The sequence below is a fragment of the Diabrotica undecimpunctata genome, chromosome 2 (assembly GCF_040954645.1).
Source record: "Diabrotica undecimpunctata isolate CICGRU chromosome 2, icDiaUnde3, whole genome shotgun sequence".
Lineage (NCBI taxonomy): Eukaryota > Metazoa > Arthropoda > Insecta > Coleoptera > Chrysomelidae > Diabrotica > Diabrotica undecimpunctata.
The window spans coordinates 22,181,354-22,195,915 of NC_092804.1; the positions used below are offsets into that span (position 1 = coordinate 22,181,354).

General features: G+C 32.7%; 1 protein-coding gene across 2 annotated transcripts in view; it reads left to right on the top strand.

Moving 5' to 3' along the window:
* Positions 1-14,562, top strand: part of LKRSDH (lysine ketoglutarate reductase/saccharopine dehydrogenase) — a 30,473-nt gene that overhangs the window by 4,854 nt on the left and 11,057 nt on the right. For both annotated transcript variants that reach the window (XM_072522485.1, XM_072522484.1), the window contains exons 2-6: positions 5,418-5,929; positions 7,534-7,759; positions 7,896-8,184; positions 11,049-11,308; positions 14,392-14,462. In XM_072522485.1, coding sequence (XP_072378586.1) covers positions 5,418-5,929; positions 7,534-7,759; positions 7,896-8,184; positions 11,049-11,308; positions 14,392-14,462 — 1,358 coding nt within the window. The remainder of the gene's footprint in view (positions 1-5,417; positions 5,930-7,533; positions 7,760-7,895; positions 8,185-11,048; positions 11,309-14,391; positions 14,463-14,562) is intronic.

Sequence of the window (14,562 nt, forward strand, 5' to 3'; positions counted from 1 at the left end):
GTGCCTCTCTTATCCTCAATCTTGCCTTGTAGAATCAACTGCAGAAGTCGGTATTTATCATTACGCATGATGTGGTCGAAGTAGGCCAATTTTTTGTTTTTTATGGTGTTAATAATTTCTTTGTCTTTTCTTAGCCTCTGGAGAATACTTATGTTACTTGTGTGGTGTATATATGAGACCCTTAACATACGTCGGTAGCACCACATTTCAAATGCCTGTAATCGTTTTATGGCATCTTCTATAAGGCTTCAGCTTTCTACTCCATAGAGAAGGACACTAAAGGCGTAACATCTAAGAATTCTTACGCGTATATTGATGCCTAAAGATTAGTTGCAGAGAATCTTCCTAAGGCTGTTGAAAGAGCTTCTGGTTTTTTCAATACGCGTTTTTATTTCGTAGCTGTGATACTAAGTATCATTAATATTGTAGCCCAAACAGCATATTTTTTCCACTCTTTCTAACGGTGCTTCTACAACGTTTTCAATCATCTTTTGGAGCCCCTACGCACTATCTGCCAGCAACACTGTATCGTCTGCGTATATAATATTGTTTATAAGTTGGCCATTTACAGCAATCCCATCTTCTGATTCGTCCAAGGCCTCTCTAAAGATGTTTTCAGAATATATGGTAAATAATGATTTATTTCGACTGTGAAGATCTCGGACAGTTCATTTTCTAATCATACTGTTGCTTTTTGTTGGAGATATAAGTTTGGGATCAGTCTTATATACTTACCATCGAGTCCTGATGTTTTTAGGATATCGATTAGTTTCCCATGTGGGACTTGTATTTCTATGATGTCTATTTTATATTTCTTAAGATCTTCTATCGTGTTAATAAATGCTCCCTCCTCGTATATTCCATGTAGCAATATTTAGGTACGTATTCTTATTTTTTGTTTCACTATTTATGTTCAAACTCATTTTCCTTTTTATTACTAGGGTCCGTCAGCATAATGAGTCCTCTTTTTCTTTTTCCACTCCTATATACCGTTTTTTGGTCCATATTTCTAGAGTTTTCTCTTTTGAAAGTACCATTTCCGGCCCATTCCCATTGTATACCACCCACAGTTAGTTTTTTGTCCCTATGCTCACGTTTTTACCTTCAGCTCTTAATTCATTTAGTCAAAGACAATTCACAAGACCTTTTTTCCAGTAAGAAATATAAGTTTGCTATTTTCGTTGATTACCTTATTTTTTCGCCATAATCCTTAATTTGTACTAGACACATATTATTTCTTAGTTTCATTGCAGATTCTATTTAGATATCCCCTTTTAGGTTTAGGTATTTTGTATACAATCTTTAACGTTATGTTTTAAGAGTGTTTCATCTGTTGCGGCTATTGGTAGACCCTTAATTACTATGTTATTTCTTTTCATCTGTTTTCAATTATTCTGTATATACTTTATTTTTAACCTGGTTTAATTTGTTTTTGTTTCTTTCAATTCTTGCTTTATCTTTATATTTTCTTTATTCATCACTCTAATCTCTTCTCTATGTTCCTTATTTTCTTTCAATTCTCCCATCATCTTCTTGAACATATTCATAATCATAACATCCATATAATATGGTTGTATTTTATTTATTTATTATTATAATACCATTCCCTATGTCCAGATTGATCATAAAATACGATATTAAGAACGCAGACTCCACAGGGGAAAAAAGTAAAAAATATGATGTTCTTACATCTTACAGTCAGGTATATGGAAATATTTAAAAATAAAAATGTAGGACATAAATTCTCGTATGCCTCATGGAAATTTTCCTAAAGATAAAATTTTTCCCAGTACATCAAATTGGATCAAGTCAAAATCAAATAGCATTTTGTTAGTCTTAACAGCTTGTATGATTATTTTATTATCATATGACGAAACCTCTGTTGTTTATTTCATATTTAGATTAGTAGTTACCTCACAGTACATTCATAAGTATGCCATTGGTTAATCAATTTGACGTACCCGATTGACAACAGTACTGCTTTGTTAAATTGCTATAAATATAATATATTACCAAGGTCACGAAATGTACAAACAACTACAGAATTGCCCCCTTGAAGTTGATAAACAAATTGTTGCTAATATTAATTTGATAAGGACATATCTGTTTTAGGCAAAATTTCTTATCGGTACAATATTAGAATGTAAGAGGTATTGACATATCTTTGTTAATGAAAAATATTAGCTAACTTCTTCAAAAAACATTGATCTTGAAAAAAAAAAGATAATTTATTGCAGATTTTTTTACAATTCAGTTACTTTATTATTCCATGAAGTAATTGTCGTTTTTGCAACATAAAATCGTTACTCTTATTTTTAAGTGCAAGTCAATGACGTATACGAAAACATATTTCTCCCTCTCTCTCTCTCTCTATCTCTTTTCTTCGTCGACCATTTTCCATCCACTCCTTTAATGTAGGTATCTCCCAATTGCTTCCATCTTTGTCGATATTGCGCCAGTCTAATCCACTGTTTACCCTTCACTACTCTTATATCATCTGCCCATCTGTTTTGGGGTCTTTCCATGTTTCCTGTCGTCCTCCTTGGTCTCCATTTTAGGATACTCCATGTCCACCTGTTATTTTATTTCTGCGCCACTATGCATCTTTTTCTTTAAGTTGTGTACTTCTTTTAATTTCAGTATCCTATTCAGTATCCTAATTTGGTTTTCCCAGTACGATGATATCGCCCAAGTTCCTAATGTTCAACATTTTTTATAGTATGGTTCTGTATTGTTATATTTGTCTGGTCATTGCTCATTATTTTTGTTTTACTGTAACATTTTTATTTTCCATCCTATAATTCACGTCATACAAATCTTCGAAAGAGAGTTTTTTTATAAACATTCGAATTGCATCTCAAAATCTTCTAACGAGAATAAAGAAAATATAAATGCTTTTTTTATTCCAGTCGTCAGAGACGAAAATGCCACTGAACCTCTAAAAATTATACGAACAAGCTGAATTTTTCTGAGAATGTCAATTTTGGGACCTCAAAAAAGATGCAAAAAAGTTTACCACTTTTACTCCCGGGCTTCTCCCTAAAACCCCCTCTTGCGGGGGGTAAAAACGCAAAAAATCGATTTACCAAGAATCTGTATACCGTAGAAAAAAATGTTTCGAATAAAAAATGTAGCTGAGATAATTTTAAATAAAAATTGATCAATTTTATTGATCTCACGAGAATCATAAAAAATGATAAAAATCGCGCCACGTTTATTTATTTAACACATGTATAAAATCTGAGTTTATTTGCGGCAAAATAAAAAAAACTGCATACAAAAGCTAAACTCTTTACCTTTAAAACTCATTTTGATTTTTGTCGATAGGTCACTTGAATTAAAAGTTATCGAATTTTTACCGTCGAGCTGATACAAATTTTATTGAACATTGATTTTAGCGCGCGTAACTGAAATGCAAAATCGACGGTCGCTTCAAGAATTGTTTTTTTTTTAGAAAGCTGTTCATTATACATAAAAAATGCTTAAATGATAAAAGTGGTAAACTTTTTGCATCTTTTGGGGTTCCAAAAATTAATATTTTCTGCAAAATTCAGCTTGTTCGTATGATTTTTAGGGGTCAACTCTCTGACGACTGGACTATTACCCAGCCAAATTTTTCTCGGGATAAAGCAATAGCGTCCTTCTCTTTAAATTATTTTCTATGAAAATCTCATGAGTTCCTATTTAACACTTTTAGAATTGCTGCTCAAAAATATACATACTCCAATTTTTGTTTACATTGGCTGATGCCTCTGTGAGAATCTCTGCCAGATGCATCTAAAAAGGAGTTCTGCGCAACTTGGAGAGAATGGGTCGAAGGCTAAGATAGCTTGGATCGTCGCAAGAAAAAAGAGAATAGGGGTTCCCATTTACATCGTGAAAGGATCAGGTCAAATTCAGATTTTGGCATTCCGCCGGACTCGTTTCAAGCGATGTTTGGGTGTCTGAATATACGTTTGGCGATACAAACGTATCTTTGGTAGTTTTTGTGATTTCAATTTGAGAAATTTTTTATGGTTTTCTTGTTGTGATGCCCCTCAGTTTTCATGGATTCGTACTTTGGTCTAGAACCTGTCCTGCAAGAAACAGAAGCAGTTCACCCTGTTGTTTTATGAGATTCGTTTTATTGTTTGTCATGTTTTTTTTTTATTTAGTACAAAAAATTGTAGTAAAAAGTAAATAGATTGGAAGGGATCTATTTTATTATAATTTAATTATAAGAATTATATGAAATCATTGTATTAGGATTTTCAGAAATAAAGATCTTGGCCAAAAATAAACCTACAAACATTTTCCTAATCTTAAAATGTTCCTTTAAGTTATTCTACAGTTACTGTTAATTCAAGTAAAAAATGTACAACATCAAATGGGTATAACTTTAATACAAATAAAGATGAGCTTTCAAGTGAAACTTTGCAAAGCTTATTTTTATGCTTAGAAGCCGAGTTACGATCGAGAAAGCTCGAAAAATACTTATTTTGCATCCATTTTGAACTAATTTTACAATATTTCGAGTTCTTATTATTGGATTGAAGTTTAGTAAACGTCACTTTCTTTTTTTTAAGAACAAATTTTATTTGAAAAAAATTTTGTATATATTTAAGTTTACAAGCCAGTGCCTTATAAGCAATTAGATTTTTTATAACAATGTTTGACCAATCGGATCGAAATCCACCCTCGAAATTTGCAATCAGCATCCAAAATTACATATAAAAAACTTGGGTGGGCCCATCAGAATTAAAAAGGCCGCGATGACCTAGTTTGGCCCCTAAACTAATTATATTGATACAAATCGAGCTTATTCATTAGGCGGTTGGTTGTTTTTTGTTGGCAATGTGTACAGGTGTGATAGTAAGGATATTGGTAGGTGATTGTCGATCTTCGTTTTGTCTCTTTTCTTGAATAATAAAATTACTTCGGAATTATACCATTCTTGAAGAAACTTTTCTTCCTCGATTACTTTATTAAATAGAATATGTAATGCATACCTCTATACCTCTATCACCAATGAAGTCCTTGAAAGATATTTTAAAGGGGCTCAAAAGTTTTCTTCGGCAAGGAAAAAATCTCAAATTTCAGTAAAGAACACATTGAAAGATGAATTGTTTTAACTCAATGTACTTACCCAATGTATACATTAATAATAAGACAACAAAGATTAAAACCATATACAATTTTACAGATAACTACTAGATTTAATATCACGATGAAACAAAGCAGATTTTGTAGTAGAATTTATAAAATAGTTAATGAAAAACTTCCCCTATGAAAACATAACCAAGTTGTTTATCATACTTTTGATTTCCATACACAATACTAAAATAAATTAAAGATAAAAACCGTTAAAGAACATTGCATTATCATTGAATATTTTTTTTATACGTATTAGGAAATATTAACATTCATTCATGTTACAGGCTACTTCGAAAAAAAAAATTATTGCCATTAGACGGGAGGATCAAAGTATTTGGGAAAGAAGAGCACCCTTCGCTCCCAGTCATGTCCGGAAGCTAGTCAAACGTGGAGTAAAAGTTATCGTACAGCCTAGTAATCGAAGAGCGTATCCCATGCCGGCCTACCTCAATGCCGGAGCAACTGTACAAGAAGATATTTCTGAAGCATCTGTGATATTTGGAGTCAAACAAGTCCCAGTAGACCAATTAATACCCGAAAAAACTTACTGTATATTTTCACATACAATCAAAGCTCAAGAAGGAAATTTACCATTGTTGGACGCCATCTTGGAGAAGAGAATCAGACTGATCGATTATGAGAAACTTATGGATGAAAAAGGTAACAGAGTGGTGGCGTTTGGTAAAATGGCTGGTATCGCTGGGACGATCAATATTTTACACGGACTTGGATTGAGGTTATTAGCCCTTGGACACCATACTCCTTTCATGCATATAGGACCTGCCCACAACTATAGGTAAGTTACAATACATATTTAGCATCGAAAAAGGAATGACTATTTTTTTATACTCTCCAATTTCAACGAGCTAACTCAATTATTCAAGTATCGTGGAAATAAAGGGTGAGGAAAATAAAAAAAATCATTCAGTATTAAATTCTAGTTAAAAGGTGAATAACAGCTGCTACGTTTACCTTTGGACATTCTTTATGCAGTTATCTTCGGGATTTGGTGTTCTTCTGGAACCTGAGTATGGAAACTTCTTATGTCCTTATAAACACTATTGATTGGGTCCCATCAAGGCACGGATTTTATACTGTCAGTCAGTCGAGGTGTGTGGTTTCGAAGCTAATAAACGGAATATTCGCATAAGCAAAGTTGAATTCTTTTGCTAGATATAAGAAAGCCTACTTACACCAGAAACTTTCTTAACTTAAAAAATTGCATTGACTCTTAAAGAGATCAAATGTCTTCTTCTTCTTCTTCCTTCTTGTACGTAGGCTTTAAACCTGTTTCTTCTTCAATATTAAAAATGCATTAACTCTTAAAGAGATCAAATGTCTTCTTCTTCCTCTTCTTCCTTCTTGTATGTAGGTTTTAAACCTGTTTCTTCTTCAATATTAGCCTACTAAATAGTTTAAATTGTCGCATCATCTTTTTCTTGGTCTGATAATGCTTCTTCGTCCATTTGGTGACTTATCTCGTGCTATTAGTACTATCCTATCCTCTGCCATTGTGTTCGTTCCACTCCTGTTTCCGTTTTGTCACCCATCCATTTATGTCTTCTATATTGCATGCTTTTCTTATGTTTTCGCTTCTCTCCCTATCCAACAGACTTTTCACTGATATTCGTCGGAGTATTTTCATCTCTGTTGTTTCTAGTAGTCTTCTATATATATATATATATATATATATATATATATATATATATATATATATATATATATATATATATATATATATATATATATATATATATAGATTCTTGTGTTTGTGTCTTGTCTTAGGTGTTTGTTCTTCCAGATTGTGTCTCATTAAGAGATCCCGCCGCTTTACTTGCTTTTAAGTTTGTTGTCGTACTTCTTCTTCAACATATCCGTAACTAGTTATATCTATTCCCAGATATCTAAACCTTGCTTCCTGCTTTACTATTTTCCCAACAATTTCGATTTTACATCGTAGTGGGTATTTAGATGTTATCATACATTTGGTTTTTTCTGTTGATATTATCATATTGTATTTCTTGGCTGTTGTATTGAAGATGTGTGTTAATCTTTGGAGCTCGTCTTCTGGCGATTAATGCGGCGTCGTATGTATAACATAATATTTGGATTTCTTTGTTCCCCATTCTGTAACCATGACCTACGTACAATACGTACTGCTTGTATTATTTCGTCCATTATTATATTAAAGAGAAGTGGGCTTAACGAGTCACCCTGTCCGACTCGGCTTTATACTGGTATACACTGTGTTAGTTTTCCATTTATCTTTGCCTGCATTCGATTATGGAAGTAGATGTTTTCGATGGTTTGTATAATATTGATTGGTATGTTTCTTTTATACAGTAGGTGTAAGACGTAAGATCTACTGAGATCAAATTTAATATTTATAATTGATTTTAGGAACTCCAGTATGGCCCGACAAGCTGTTAGGGATGCAGGCTACGAAATATCGCTAGGGCTAATGCCCAAATCCATAGGACCTTTAACTTTTGTATTTACAGGATCTGGGAACGTATCACAAGGGTCACAAGAAGTCTTCCAAGAATTGCCCCATGAGTACGTTACACCAGAGTTTTTGAAAAAGGCTGCGGAACATGGAAGTCTAAACAAAGTTTACAGCTGTGAAGTAAGTTTCATCTTAATCTTCACATACACACAACACATATAAATATATATATTTATATATATATATATATATATATATATATATATATATATATATATATATATATATATATACATTATATAACTTCACTTTTTAGGTTCGAAGAAGTCACTACCTAGAACGAGCTGACGGTGGTGGCTTCGACCCAGTCGAATATGAAGAACATCCCGAACGGTATGTTTCTACTTTTAGTAAAAAGATTGCCCCATACGCATCGGTTATTATAAATGGAATATACTGGGCAGTAAACAGTCCCAAGTTGCTAACAATACCAGATGCCAAACACCTTCTCAAACCCGCACATACACCTTGGTTACCTACTTCACACGGAGCACCAGCGTTACCGCATAGGATGTTGGGTATCTGTGACATTTCTGCTGACCCAGGTAAGCATTTTCCTATAAAATATGCAGATGCGTTGCCTGTACGTCAGCCTGAAACTGAAAATTATAGTTTAAAAACAATACATTTTGTTTGTACCGAGTTTAATGAACAGTAGTTCGAAAATTAGTTTGGACTTCAGGGCTAATACCCCAGTGATTGGTGCAGAGGTCAATCAATTTAGTAATGTTAACGTATGGCATGCAATCCATTAAAATGATGCATTTGACGGGAAATTAAAGGTCCAAATAATAGTTACTTGAAATTTGAATTTTTAAAACAAAAAAAAACGAGGATTTAAATCCGCGATTTTTAATTTTTGGGGTTTATACTTATTCATTAATGATATTTATTTCATTCGCGCCCCAGATAATATGATTTCATCACAGATTTCTATTAACCTAGAGGTTGGACTCCTATAATCGTATTAAGACAGAGTTAAAGCCGGCTAGAGGGCGCTATTTTTGGGAAAAAAATAAGGGGGCAGGAATTCGAAAATAACACTTTGCTGTATATAAATAAGAACATTTTAAAAGATCTCATTTATGTTAACTTTATTTATTATTGTTGTCATGGAATAATGAAGCTTGGGACTTCCTTTCTCAGCTTAACAATTAAAGGTAAGCAAAACGATTATGTTATGCGAAAACAATTACAAAAAACGATACCTACCTATACCGCGGGTTTAAAGTTACACTTTTTAGCAAATAAATTTTAAGAAAAAGGAAGAAAAAATTGTTTATTGTTCGATTTGGATAGGTTATTATTTGTATTATATACCTACTTATTGAAATAATGTAGGTATATTAACAAAACAATTTACGGTTCTTATACAAAGTTCAAGAAGCCTTTTTGAAGTAGCATTTACTTCAGTCCTCTGTTTTCCGAGTGCATGGAGTCTAACCCTAAGGTATTCATGTCTAACGATGTTAATGAACTCGATACGTTTACACATCAAACCTTTTTGAAGTCACCAGTTACTAAGAACAAGGCTTTTTCTGTGTTTGCCAGAACCTGAAAAGTGTCTTTTGTGGTAATCACTAACCCACCATTATTTTTTAAATTTACTAATCTGCTAAGATCCTCAACAAAAGCATAAGAATAGTCGGATTGCGGTTTAAATAAACATCTAAACAATCTAAACACTTTAATTTACTAACAATTTTCCTAATAATAAATCCACACATATAAAATAGATACAATCCTTTATTTTATATTTCTCATTTACCAACACAATGTTCAACTCTTCTGGAAGCAGATCTGTGTCAATTTCCATTTCATTATCTTCAAAGAATATTTTTTCCTTCTCCTAAAAATTAATACACTCATCTAAGTAAAAATGACTATTTTTTGATCAGGATCTTACTTAAAACAACTTACACAAAATGCCATAATTAGTACTGAAAACAAGTGAAATTTCAAACAATGTAATGTTTACATTTTTGTCCCCTTATTTGTGTCCACCTACCGGACAATACGCACACTAAACTTTAAAAATCGACTTCACTTATTGTCTTCCAGTTCTACTCTAGTTTATTCATTTATTATTACTATATATAAAAAAATACATTGATGGGTTTCATTTATTTCTGACAGAAGATCCAGGTTTGTAAAACTACAAGCTGACAACTAATATACATGTATTTCTACCATCAAGTTAGAGATTCTAATTCGATGATGTCTACTTGTCTTTTTGCTCGATGTTTCTACCTATATGTTATGCAATACTTCATACATCTACAAATACGGCAAATTTAAAAGAACAAAAATCAATTATTAGCGCTTTTTATAATTTATATTTTGGTTAAGTTTAATTGTTTTATTAGTAGTTTCACATATACATATTATTTGATTGTTGTGTATGAAAATATTAGCCATAGTTTCTATTATTGTTTGTTGATTAAGATGTGGATAGTTTTCAACAATTGCTTTAGTAATAGATAGAAACTTAGTGGTGTATGTTTCAAATATAGAATCAAAGTTAGAAATAATAAAGATCAATTTGACACTGCTGATCAAAATAGATGGTTATAGTTATTGGTGGTGTTGAGCAATTCCCGTATATATTTAACCAGGGACATAGGTAGGTATTGTCTTTCGTATCGATCTTCATATAATTCCCTTTACTTTCATTATAACTTGTAATTTTATCTTTTAATAACGTAGGAGAACATCTTTACATCACGTAACACAATTCTTGAGAATTTTCTCTTCTTATGTAAATTTTGACCTAGTGTGACTCACATGGGATCGTGTCAAAATCATCTTCTTCTTTTGTCTGTTCACTCTCAGGAGGGTATAGTGATATTATGTCTAGATTGCTCAGATCGTGGATTTCCTTCCTTCTCTGTCTTGGACTAGGGAAGCTTTGTATAGACCATGGTCAATAATTCCCACGACATGTAGGACTTTTTGCAATCGTTCTTCTCGTTATGTACCCGAAGTGTCTGAAGCAGAAATGATTTTTTTTTTAAGTCTTATATTAACCTTTAGTTGCTTTAAGTCAAAATCATATGAACCACTGGTTATTTCTCAATTTCTCCGAGTTGTGCCGTGTGAATTAATCCGTGGGAGACCAGTTATCGAGAAACCATGAAACTGGAGCCTGTACAGGCCATACTTTTAAAACTGGAGAGGTACTACTGAAAAGTTTACTATTCATATGCTGCTTTTGATAGTGCAAATTACTTTCATACTAATAATGTTTCAACATATATTGTTTAATAAAAGAGTTAAGAATTTCACTGCATAACTAAACTGAATGAAAACATATTTGTTTGTTTTTAATAGTCATTTCTTTTGTAACTTGACCATTTTAAACTATGTACTTGCTGAACACTGCTTACTACGTTAAATTAATATTTTCTAGGTGGTTCCATTGAATTCATGAACGAATGTACAACCATAGACACGCCATTCTGTCTTTATGACGCCAATAGAAACAAGGACACCAACAGTTTTAACGGTCCAGGAGTTTTAGTATGCAGCATCGACAATATGCCAACGCAAATACCTAGAGAGAGTACAGATTTCTTCGGAGATCTTCTGTTTCCATTTGCGTTTGACATACTTCAGAGTGATGCACAGAAACCACTAGAAAATCATAATTTTTCGCCAGTAATACATGGAGTAAGTAAATGTTTATTTGTTTGCTTTTTTTAATACAACTTTTCTCTTTGAAATGTTTTAAAAATCGTTTTTTGAAACGCTGTGACCAAGTAACCATTTTACATAAATTGTCAGATTGTAGGTTACTGCTATGTTGAGAATGAGGTTGACCGTACAATTTCTTTGGTACAATCTGTAATTTTAGAGATAATTGAAGTTTAGAATTTGCTGAGTTTTGAGGACAATTTTGGCAATGTACAGCTTTGACCACTCCTTCTATTTGGAATTCCTGTAAAAATTCTCGGATAATAAGGCAAAATAAAGATCAACATTAAAAAGATAAATAGAGAAAACACATTCACAGGATGGAAAACGAGAGACTAACCCAAAAAATACTCGATTACAATAAAAAAATAAGAGGGATGTAGTAAGCGAAGTCCCTGTGAACAAAACATCACCAGACATAAGATGAAAATGAAGAAATCTACTCTCTAAAATAGACAAACTAAATATTACTATCATGAAACAAAATAAATTGAGTGACACAAAATGGCCAAATACAGGGAATTTCATAGCAAACGGATACGCCGTTTATTTTTCTGGAAACCAATACATATGCATCGAAACGGACTGTCAATCATTATAAAACAGCATATTAGTAAGTATAGCACTACCTTCATTCCAATATCAGAGAGGTAATTTTAGCACAGTTGAATGCCAAACCTGTAAATATAATCCAACTTTATGCTCATACTGCCGACGCAGATGAGCAGAAAATTGAATAATTCTACTATCAAATAGAAGAAGTGCTAAAAATACAAAAAAAAAAACATGAAACAACAATAGTTATAAGAGACTTTAACGCTAAGGTTAGAAAGAAGATAACGGAAAACATCAGCGGAAAATTTAGCTTCGGAGAGAGAAATCAAAGAGGTGAACTAATCCAATTTTGCCAAGAAAATGACTACGTCATTACAAATAGCTGTTTTCAACGTTCAGAATCGCGTCTGTGCACGTGAAAATCCCCTCGAGATTGACAAAATGGTAGAATAGTATGGAATCAAATAGATTACCTTAATTAACCACCGATTTCGAAACAATATTCTCAACAATAATTCTCGAAAAATACTCTGCTCCAAAATACAAAAGGAAATTAAAGAAATCAATAAAGCCAACTAAGCCTATTTAGTAGGATATATCTCGATCCTTTTAGAAAACCCCAAACACGTGCATATATTTCACAGCAGATAAATAGAAAAATACACAAAATAACCAATATAACAAACGAAAACCCAACCATCAACCAATGTTGGTACAACATACAAAACTCAATTTTAAAGGAAGTAAGACAGTAGTAAGATGTTACTCATATAGTAGGCTGATTGGTTTAAAATATTTTGACGTTTATTTTGACATTCATTCAGCGCTTAGTGTCATTCGTGCGTTTTATCATAAAAAACCTTCTTCGTGTACAGGATACATGGAGAACCATAGTAATATGGGTATTTTTAGTTTAATTTATTAAGTTTAATTAAAGTTTTTATTTAACCAAGTTTAAAACAAGTATGCCACCAATTCGGCACTGCAATAAAGCCCAAGCAGCACAGATTGTAATTATGTACGAGGAAGGATATAAAAAGAGGAAAGGAAAATATATCGCACGACGTTTCAGGAGAAGTCAATCTACAGTTCGGAATACTTTAAAAAGGTACAGGAAATTTTGTACGGAGGCCTGGTCAAGGATGCCCAAGGCGCGCAACCGCAATTGGTTTTTTATTCTTGTGTCTAAAAATCATCTTAAAGCAGATAAAGTTGTCATTGATATTTAAATAATAACTGTTTTTTTTTTAAATATTCCACAAGAAAGGATAATAAAAGCCAAAGAATATCGGCAGACCGTTTTTTGGTTCTTAATTCTACACGAAATCGCTAATTGACACCAATGCACCTCAGAAATGAGCTGCTAAACGTTAGACTGGTTAATGTGAGTTCAAAAACAGGTAGGCGAAGATTAAAATAAGCAAGCTTAAAGCATAAACGCCCTGCCAAAGTTCCACACCTACTCCAAAATCATAAAACTCCTTCAGAATTTGCAAAAACACGTATTCAACGACAACTGAAAAAATGTTTTTTTCACTAATGAAACCAGACCCATGTTATGAAAGACAGATGGTCCAAATCACGTCTACAGAAGAGTTTGAAGATGGTGGCATAATGATATGGGGTGGTGTTAGTAGGGAGAGACGAACCTCACTTGTGGAAGTGATTGGATGGATAACTGGTAAATTTTACGTTCAAAACATCTTGCAAGGTCATGTTTTGCCATATGTTGGTTAGATTGGATATGACAGATTTATGTTAATGCACGATAATGCTCGACTACACGTCGCTGCCGTAGTGAGTAATTATCTTGATGAGGTCCAAATTCGAAGATTGGATTAGCCACCATTTAGTCCGGATTTAAATCCAATAGAGCACATGTGTGATCAGCTAAAATCACGCATATAACAAAGAAATCCCGTTACAAATATAATAGAGCAGCTTCGGCTTGCTGCACAGGATGTATTGAATGCAATTCCCCAAGAATATGTCCAAGATTTACTTGCAAGCATGCCAAGAAGGATGCAAGCAGTAATAAGAGCTAGAGAGTGAAATACTCGTTACTAATCAAGCACTTGTTTCAGTTAAAAAGACTTGTTTAAACAATTGAAATTAGCATTCAAGTTTATTATTTACCTATCATTAAGCATTTTTCGCAATTTTCTTCGTATAAAAACTTAAAATTGTTCATTAACAATTGTTATAATAAACTCTTCTTCGCAGTAAACGACTTAATTGACCAGAATTTATTTTCAAAAAAAAAATAGAAAATTCCAAAATTTTCGATATGTTTGTCCATGAGTGTATTTAATCTACCGTACAGCCAGTAATTCAGGAAGATTGAGATGTTTACTTAAATATCAACTGATTTCTGATTTATCACGTACTTATCTTTTTATGTAATGAAAAACTTCTGTTTTTAACATCAAGTAGAATATCTTATCTTATCATATTTGAATAAACTACAGTTAACTTTTAATTAACTTTAATGCATTCTGTTTTAGGCAATCATAGCGAGCAATGGTCAACTAACACCGAACTACGAGTATATTCAAGAATTAAGAAAATCTTCAAGGTAAGTACTAATTAAAAAAAAAGTGAAGCTGGTCTAATTTCTCATGTAGGTACGAATATTCCCACTCCTGCCTGATGTTCATCTTGAACGAGTCCACTTA